The 10,621-nt window shown below is 33.2% G+C and overlaps 1 protein-coding gene across 1 annotated transcript; it reads right to left on the bottom strand.

Annotated features, from left to right (window-relative positions):
* Positions 1-4,496: 4,496 nt before the first annotated feature.
* On the bottom strand, positions 4,497-7,837 carry LOC142234003 (odorant receptor 13a-like). The gene is made up of 4 exons (XM_075305065.1): positions 7,761-7,837; positions 4,743-5,228; positions 4,583-4,682; positions 4,497-4,508 (listed from the first exon to the last, which is right to left on the bottom strand). Exons 1-4 carry the CDS (start codon positions 7,835-7,837, stop codon positions 4,497-4,499), a joined length of 675 nt encoding a protein of 224 aa, XP_075161180.1.
* Positions 7,838-10,621: the final 2,784 nt, after the last annotated feature.

Here is a 10,621-nt window from a genome sequence, read left to right as displayed (position 1 = left end):
TTCGCTTTAATAAGTATTTATTTTCAGATAATTCTAAAAGGTGATAGTACTTATTAAACTCATTTGAGATGTGACGGAGGGAATCATTATTACGTGTAGCATAGTTACTTTGAAAATATTGAATTGTCAACAATTGACAGTTTCATCTTAAAATTGTCTTCTACATTGTAAGTTAATCCATATGGAGTCTATGTCAGATAAATAAGACCGATGTGAACAAATTTCCACACGGTAATTAGAGCGACAAAATTCAAGAGAATCAGATCAAAATTTGTTCCCCGTACGGAACCTTATTCCGTGACCCATTTGGGGGCTAAATGTAATTATAAACCAATTTTAGAATGATTATCAGAAAGCATGTACTGCCTTATCAGACCAAATTACAACCGGGTCAGTTGAAAATTTCTTCTCCAGAAGGCTCATGAAATAAAATCTGGTTTAAAATCTGGGTTTGGTTTATAGACTGAAAAAAAGCATGCCCGGTTCCAAAGATTTTGTCTCTACTTTAAAAATTTTGGTATTGATTCCGAGCCAAAGAAGCGGAGAATACAAGTAAGGATACTTTTAAGTCACAATTCTCTTTTAAATTTGGGTTTTGTGTACTTGCTTCTAGGAAGCAAATTTTAATTTTTCGTTTTTCCAGCTTTTTTTCTTCATATGCTATCAAAGTCCTTTAGTTTTACGACAACGACAACTTTATTTTCCAAATTAAGACTCGACTTCCAATAGAAATTATGCCATGTTTCAAGTAAAAACGTCTTTAAAATAAAGTGTTGTAATAGTTGTCCTATATTTGTACGAGTTTTTGCTTTTTTTTCAAGATGCAAAAAGACAACAAATTTAAAGACAATTTCATTAAATTTAAAGATTTTTTCTGAATTATTAAAGTCAAGTTGACCTTAGCCCAAACATTTTTTCTTTCATGTTATGATACCCATTTTTAAGTAAAATCACTTAATTGTAAGGACAATACGACTTCATTGAAAAGTTTATCGGCTTTTGGACAAGGAAAAAAACTTTACATTAGAGAAATGCGTTTTCTATGCTAAACAAAATTTGCATTCGTATTTTAAAGACATAAAATTTTTGACCTCACGACAATATTTTTTTCAGTGTATGGGAGCTATATATAATAATGGGCCGACATGACCCAATTTCTGAATGAGTTTTAAAGGACATATGCTAATATCACACGAAATTTTAATGCATCATTATACCCACCACCATAGAATGGTGACGGGGGTATAATAAGTTTGTCATTCCGTTTGTAATATATCGAAATATCGATTTCCGACTATATAAAGTATATATATTCTTGATCAGGGAGAAATTCTAAGACGATATAACGATGTCCGTCTGTCTGTCTGTTGTAATCACGCTACAGTCTTCAATAATGAAGCAATCGTGCTGAAATTTTGTCTGCAGGCAGGTCAAGCTCGAAGATGGGCTATATCGGTCCAGATTTTGATATAGTCCCCATATAAACCGACCTCCCGATTTGGGGTCTTGGGCTTATAGAAATCGTAGTTTTTATCCAATTTGCCTGAAATTTGAAATCTAGAGGTATTTTATGACCATAAAGAGGTGTGCCAAAAATTGTGGGTATCGGTCCATATTTTGGGATAGCCACCATATAGACCGATCTCCCGATTTTACTTCTTGGGCTTATAGAAACCGCAGTTTTTATTCAATTTACCTGAAATTGGAAATCTAGAGGTATTGTAGGACCACAAATACGTGTGCCAAAAATTTGAGTATCGGTCCATATTTTGGTATAGCCCCCATATCGACCGATCTACCGATTTTACTTCTTGGGCTTATAGAAACCGCAGTTTTTATTCAATTTACCTGAAATTGGAAATCTAGAGGTATTGTAGGACCACAAATACGTGTGCCAAAAATTCTGAATATCGGTCCATATTTTGGTATAGCCCCCATATCGGCCGATCTCCCGATTTTACTTGTTGGGCTTATAGAAACCGCAGTTTTTATTCAATTTACCTGAAATTGGAAATCTAGAGGTATTGTAGGACCACAAATACGTGAGCCAAAAATTCTGAATATCGGTCCATGTTATGGTATGGTCCCCATATCAAACGACCTCCCGATTTGGGGTCTTGGGCTTATAGAAACCGTAAGTTTTATCCAATTTGTCTGAAATTGGAAATCTGGAGGTATTTTCGGGTCATAAAGAGGTGCGCCGAAAACGGTGAGTATCGGTCCGTATTTTAGTATAGCCCTCATAAGAACGATCTCCCGATTTAATTCCTTGGGTTTCTAGAAACCGTAGTTTTTATCTGATTTGCCTGAAATTGTAAATATTCTGGTATTTTAGGCTCACAAAAACGTGTATCGGATTAAGTTTTTATCGGTCCATTTGGTAATGCCTCCATATAGACCGACTGCACTTCTTGAGGGTGTAGAAGGCGCACTGATCATGAAAATTGCTTGAAACTCAATGTAAAATTTCCAGATTTTACTTCTACAGATTTAAGATTTCAAATCAAGACATTATTTTATAATTTTCTTGCACACACGGTTGAAAAAGACTGTTTTTCATATGTTTGGCTATAAACATTATATGTTTGGAACATAAATTTTTAAACACAATATTTTTGAGTGCAAGCATATAATGTTCATAAACTAGCATAACATGTTTGGGACATATATGTTAATATGTTAGAACATATTATGTTTGGGACATAAAATGTTTGTAAATATAATATGCTTGGATGCAAACATATATTAATTTAGAAATAGCCTATAAACATATTTGTGTTTAGTAGTTTGGAGCGCTATTTAACAGGGAGCGATATTGAATTAAGTTGGTGGTTGTTGCTTGTTATTACAAAATTAACATTTTATTTTTCCTTAGGCAATTGATCAGCTACTTCTTTGATCCTTATAAACTGTGTGGTCCGCTGTTCGAATCCCCGTCCGGCAAAAGGTAAAATTAAAATAAAAAAATCATAAAATTGAATAATTTCTTCTACAATGTTTGTATCACAGAAAAAGGTGCTAAGAACTAAAAAATCTCGTGGAAGTGAGAAAGATGTGGGGGAATATACAATTAGGCAGAAACAAAATTTTGAGCATTCAGGTCGAAAACCTATGTTGTTAGCACCTATATTACCTGTTTATTTTCATAATTCATTATGATTGTAAATATATAAATAAGTAAATAAAATTTTGAGCACAATATTGTTTGGGAGAATTTTTTTTAAGCATATAATATTTTTGGGTGCAAAATGCTTCCAAACATATTATATGGTCACATAATAACATATTGTTTTTTTGGAAGACAACATTATTGAATTTGGAAGCAAAAATACAAAATGTTTGGAACTTAGACTACCCAAACATATATTGTTTAGACCAATATGCTTTCAAACATATTATATATTGGTAGAGATCAAACATATAAATGTTTGGGCAATACCCAAAAATGTATATGCTTGAAGCAAAATATGTTTGGGAGTATATGTTACAGAAGCGATTTTTTGTGAGGGTGCACTTACAAGAGATGTTAATGATTCCTCTAAAACACAAACAAAAATCGTTCTTACACTCAAAAAAAAGTGAACTCTCTATTTCACTAAAGCCAATTTAACTTTATTTTGGTTCATGGAATTATTATGTTTAGAGAAAGTTTCATTTACTCTAATAATTTTTTGTGCACGTAAGTTAAATTAACTAAAACCGAGGAAAAAAATATACTCAAATGAAGCATAAAGATTAACTAAATTCGTGTCTTCCACAAAATAGTTCAGAATTTCTTTAAATTTGTAAATTTTACCAAAAACGCGTCCATCATGAACTTCGTATGTCACTAAAGACATTCTTGCAATTTTGAACTCCAAGTTTTTCCTTCAAACTATAAAATTTTCTTTAACAAGTGAAAAAACTTAATTATGGCTTATACATTTTCTTGAATTTGTCGAAAAATATTTACTTATTTTTATGACATCGGCGTGGTGCCAACGTTTGTAATACTGTTTAGTTAAAATTTTCTAAAAATATTCAAAATTTTCTAAAATTTACCGAAAGTTTTCTTCCTGGTAGGTTCACTATTTTTTCAGTGTATAAATCCAGAATCTGATCCTCATAGGTGAAATCTTTAAATTTATCTTCGGGAAGTGTCCTCAAGTTCTCAAGCCCTCCTGAAATTTCAAAGGAAACCCTAATATTTGGTTCATGGTGGTGGGTATTTAAGATTCGGCCCGGCCGAACTTAGTGCTGTATATACTTGTTTTTATTCTAATGAGGTACCAAAAATTGTTCTGAATAAATTCTCAAATATTTCCAAAAAAGCACGCGTCTTTAATTTGCACTCGCAATACAGTATTGAAAAATGCTACCATAAAATTATAACTTAAGGTATAGAAATTTGAAAAATAATCTACTCGAGATTAGGAAGATATAATTACGTTTTAGTTTTAGCAGTTCACCGTTCTTTCAAATTGATTTTAATGTTAATCCTTCAAATTCTGTTGCCATTAAAATTTATTCTGAAGAAATATTCAACAAAATTTACTTGCCATCTTATAAGAGCAGTATACAGAATTAAAAATGCAAAACTTACCACAACAATTTGAAAGCCGCCAAAACTAATAACCAATGATGAAGCAAGCACATTTGCCATCAAAGGAAAAGCATATAGGTTTTCCAAGTCTACACAGAAGCTAGAAAATATAGAAAATATTAAAATCTCTGTATATATTTGTGCTACCCCTTATACGAACCGTAGTAATTCGCTATGCTCTATGGATATATCATGCAAGCGTCTGTTGTAAATCCTTTGGAGATGGTTAAAATTTTCTTTACCCATTGCCGAAGTGTTGCCATCACAATTTTTTCGCCACTCTTCATAACAAACTGGTATTAAACGTGCCATACGACCATGAAGAATTTCAAATTGACCACAAGTAAAACTTACAAATTCCGAAAATATAACATCCATAGCACAAGCTTGTAGGATGAGAATATAGCCAATATAGATACACCACAAAAAAGTAGGAAAATAGTAAGCTGGTATTTGATGATCGTATGGAAATAGCATGTGGTACGGTAGCGGTTTATTTGGTGAATCCAGTGATAGATTGTCCTTCACAATCACAAAAATTGGCATTACTATATAGAGTGTAATGCCAGCGGATATTGTTATCGACATATATAATATTGGCTTCATACGCCCAATGCACCGTTGAAATATGTATGGATGAGATTCTCTGAAAGTAGGGGAAATATTTGATTTTGTCAAACAATTTAAATTGAATTTTTTTTAGATATTAAACCTATCTGCTTAGAATACTCAACATGCACTTATAAAACCATTGTTTGAAATCAATAAAGCTAAAGTATTTGTCCCATATACATATTTCACCTTATATGTACTTATTTGACTCAGGGCAAAACATTTTCTCTACGCTTTTCTACAAATGATTTTTTAGAGCAAAATCGAAATTCTATAGATTAATTTCAATTTTAATACACGAAAATATATTTTTTTATATAGCTGCCAACAATTTTAAAGGAATTCAGATGGTATCATCAATTTTGGCCTACAAAGTACACAGAAAAAAAAACATGCCCGGTTCCAAAGATGTTGTCCTTACACTAATAATGTTAGAATTGATTCCGAACCAAAGAAGCAGAGAATCGAAGTAAGGACAAATTTAAAAAACATTTCTCTTTTAAATTTATGTTTTCAATACCTGATTCTAGGAAACAAAGTTTAATTTTTTGTTTTTTTTTTTTCACATTGTTTCTTTATGAGCTATCAGAGTCCCTTAAAATCATATTGACGACGAGTTAAATTTCCAAATTTGGACTCGACTACGGGTAGAAATTATCCTTTTTAACCCTTTTTATACCCTCCACCATAGGATGGGGTTATATTAACTTTATTATTCCGTTTGTAACACATCGAAATATTGCTCTAAGACCCCATAATAAACGGACTCCCAAATTTTGCTTGGGGATCCTCTAAGAGAAGCAAATTTCATCCGATCGGGCTGAAATTTGGTACATGGTGTTAGTATATGGTCTCTAATAAGCATGCAAAAATTGGTCCACATCGGTCCATAATTATATATAGCCCCCATATAAACCGAACCCCAGATTTGGCTTGCGGAGGCTCAAAGAGAAGCAAATTTCATCCGATTCGGCTGAAATGTGTTACATGGTCTCTGCATATGATCTCTAACAACCATGCAAAAAGTGGTCCACATCGGTCAATAATTATATATAGCCCCCATATAAACCGATCCCCCGATTTGGCTTGCGGAGCCTCTAGGAGAAGAAAATTTCATCCGATCCGGTTGAAATTTGGTACATGGTGTTAGTATAGGGTCTCTAATGACCATGCAAAAATTGGTCCACATCGGCCAATAATTATATATAGCCCCCATATAAACCGATCACCAGATTTGACCTCCGGAGCCTCTTGGAAGATCAAAATTCATCTGATTCAGTTGAAATTTGGTACGTTGTGTTAATATATGGCCTCAAACACCAATGCAAAAATTGGTCGAAATCGGTCCAAAAGTGGTCCATATCAGGTCATAATCATATATAGCCCTCATACACGCAAAAAAATAATTCTTTCCTCCCAAACGAAATTTTAGACAAACAAAGCCTTATTTATTAACCGATCTTACTGAAATTTAGCACAAAGTAACTTTCTGTGGTACCAACCAAACCTGCAACATACACCCAGAGAAGGAATATGATCACCTCAACCATGTTTCGAGAGCAAAATGTTATTTTTGGACGGAGAACATGTAACATGTTTGCAGCAACCATGTTATTTTCTCAAAAAGCATATGTCTGACTTCGGCAACCATGTATATGTTTGCCGAGAAAACAAGATTTTTGCGACAAAAATGTTCCATGGTCACCGTCCAAAAATAACATTTTGCTCTCGAAACATGGTTGAGGGGATCATATTCCTTCTCTGCGTGTATCATCCGAATCGCTTCAGATTTAGATGTACCTACCATATGTATGTAGCGCCCGATTTTGAAAAATTTGTTAATTTTCGACTTCATTTATTAATCGATCATACTCAAATTTAGCACAAGGTAACCTTCTGTGGTATCAACCAAACCTGGAAATTTTCATCCAAATCGCATATAAATATGCATCACTCGATTTTCCCAAATTTTGGCCATAAGACACTTATTTATTAACTACCCAGCAAAAAAGCGTAATGAAAATGTTTTTTTTTTGGATCCGAAAGTGGTGCACAATTGACGCAGAAGCTATGAATTTAACATGGGCTTGTCATAGGACGGAAGTCCTCCATTTCAACAGCCGTTGCACTAAATTTGCATCACTTCTTTGAGTGTGATCCGAATTCAATGTTTTGGATGTAAACTAAAAAAATTGTGTGATATTTTGTCAAATAAATAATTTTTATAATTTTTAATGGATTCTAACGCTTGTCGGAAACGTTTGACTTCAAATATTTTCAAAAATGCAAAATTTTTTCAGATTGGATTTAGCATATTTTTCGACCAAATTTAAATGATTTGTACCATTTTATGAATTCTTACTCTATTTTTAACCTATTTGAAATGAAAAGAGTTAAAATTACCCATTAAAAGTATAAAAAAAGCATGTTATAAACAACTGAATTAAAAGAACTTCCTGGGTAGTTAAAATAAAGAACATCATTGGGAGTGCATCCTCTGGAAGTGCTTATAAAGTTGTGCCTTTGGAAGAACTTCCAAATTTTTTTGCTGGGTAGTTTTACTTACTTGTTTATCCATATTCTATCCGCATATACAGTCATTATATTCTTAATCTTTGGCATTGAAATTCTCATGTGAATCATTCTTATGGCAAACATTATACCCACCAGTATTGTACTGATGGTCTCCACAGTTTCAGAAGCGTTTGTATAGAATCTAAATAAATAGGCAAATTCCGAAGCAATTGACAGAGCTGTTAGAAGAATTACCACCCAATTGTAAATAGTGTAGACTTTATCCAAAATTTTAAATGTTCCATTATTTTCATCACCATTTGTTGGCCAAAAACCATTATATTTTAAAACAGCATAGAAAAATGAACGAAAAGCAAAATTTTCATCGTTTTTCGATATTGGGCGATACAATATTGGAATAGTAAATGGCATTACTTCAAAACGTGTAATGTTAAATTGTGGTCACGGAACTAAAATGGTTTGTTTTGCTCTATCTTCCATATATGTACAAATAATTGGTGTTGTAATTGAATTGTAAAAATGTCAAAGTTTTGTCTCTCAATAAATAATTCAGTGTTAATTTTGTGTAGCTTTATTGCTATTACTTTGGAAAATATAAATTTAAATATTAATAAAACAGCAAACATGAATAAAGTTTGGTATGCATTATAATATTGGGTCAATTGGATATATTTGAAGCACTGGAATTAAAACGCATTTCCTGATTGAAACATTAAATGTTGTAAACTATGAATGAAGTGGAACCAATGGCCATTTAGATTAGGTTTGGTTAGGTAGTAGAGGATAACAACAATTATTATATCGGATTGATGTCCCCTTAGACCACTATATTATTCTCATCTTCTTTCTCCTTAAGCTCAATTCCCGCAAATCGGTGATAGGCTGAAAGAAAAAGGAGCCAAGTATCTTCTTTCTTTCACAGGATAATCCTGCATAGTGGCATAGGAAGTGCAACGAGTCTTCAGTAACTTCGGGATCCAGACACCATCTGCAAATGTCCTCATCATCTTTAGGACATATTCTTACCATATGTTTTCCAAGTGTGTTATGCCCAGTTATAATGCCAATTAGATGCCACAAATCTTTTCTGTTCATCGGCATCAGAGTTTCGCAATTCCTACAGTTCTTTTTGTCATATAGCAACTTGGTTTGCTCGCAACCTTCCGATAAGAACCTACTTCCAGTTCATCATATTGATTTTGGAGAAGAACATCCACAAGGGCATTGTTCATTTCACGAGCGCTAACCTTAGCCAGAATTTCGATTTTTCATTTCCCATTATTCAATAGTGCCCAGGTTCCCAGTATGGAGTTTAAGTACTAACCATTTAGATTAAGACACAGCTTTGTAATTGCAAAACTGAAGGTTCTTAGAAACCATATACTAACATAGCGTACCAAATTTCAACTGGGTCGGATGAAATATTATCCTCCATGGGTTAAATCAAGGGATCGGTTTATATGGGGGCTATATAACAACCGGCCGATATGGACCAACTTTTGCATGGTTGTTGGAAAGCACACAGAAAAATATTTCACGAAAACTTTTCCAATTAAAATTTTAATTGAGTTATAAAAAAATATTCAATTAAAAATTGAATTGATTCAAAAATTTTTTTAATTGAAACAAAAATCAATCACAAAAATTTATAGTATCTATTAGTTTTTTAACTGGATCAATAAATTTTTTAATTGACCTTCAATTAATTTTTTAATTGATACTATCATTTCTGTGATTGAAGACATTTCAATTAAGAATTAATTGGACCAATTAATTTCGTGATTGAATCAGAAAAATTTTTTGTGTGCATATATGACCATCACGTAGCATTATTTCAACCGGAAGGAATAAAATGTTCTCCTCCAAGAGGCTCAGAGTATCAGTATATATGGTGCCTATTTATAATTATGGACCGATATGAACTAATTTCTGCAAGCTTCAAACGGATCAGCGACAGACGGACGTACAATGCTAGATTGATTCAGAATTTCATAGCGACCCAAAATATATATAAACTCAATGGGATTTGAGACCAGTATTACGATGTGGTACAAACGAAATGAGAAAATTAGTATACCCACCATCCTATGCTGGAGGGTGTAAAAGATAGATTAAATACCTTTATGTCACTTTCGTTCGTAATCAGTTCGGAAGTTTGCGTAATTTCAACAGACGGACGGCTGGACGGACATCGCTAGATCGGCTCAGAATTTCACCAAGACCCAGTGTGGCTAATATATATTGCAACCAAATTCGTATTAGTTCCAGATCAAAAACATTTTGATCTATTGCATTCAGAAATATGATAATTCGAGATGGAACTCAATCGTAATAGTGTAATTGCTTTATATTTGGTTGGAAAACCACGGGTGTGTTTCTTTTAACAATGGTCGTTACCTTAATAATGGACAAAAAACGGTTATAACTCTAGAAATGATCCAAAAAATCGAAGGAGAAATGTGATCGAAATCCATGCCGCAAATGTATAAAACTTCATCGTGACATAACGATATCGCGAGAATAGATGCAGCACATATTGAAAAATGAGCTTGGCCTAAAGCCATTGAAGTTCAAAAAAACTGCAAGAACTTACTGATGTACCAAACTGGTGGACTGAAAAGAGCCATGAAGGTGCTTAACTTACAAAACAATAGTCAGTTATCGATAATGAGCCGTTTCATTTGTGAACAAACAAAGTGATCGGGCTTACTTGCCAAAGCCCTGGGCAGACAAACATTTCGGCTGCAGACAATGGCCGTTCCAGAGAATGGTTTAAAGCGGACATTCTTGCTTCATTTCTACCGCACAATTGTCAAAATTTTATTTCTATAGAAAATTTTGTAAAAATTTTATTTCTATAGAAAATTTTCTCAAAATTTTATATCTATAGAA

This window comes from Haematobia irritans, chromosome 1, assembly GCF_050003625.1.
Source record: "Haematobia irritans isolate KBUSLIRL chromosome 1, ASM5000362v1, whole genome shotgun sequence".
Lineage (NCBI taxonomy): Eukaryota > Metazoa > Arthropoda > Insecta > Diptera > Muscidae > Haematobia > Haematobia irritans.
The sequence above is the reverse complement of the archived record's forward strand: the minus strand, read 5'-3'. Positions and strand labels throughout refer to the sequence as shown.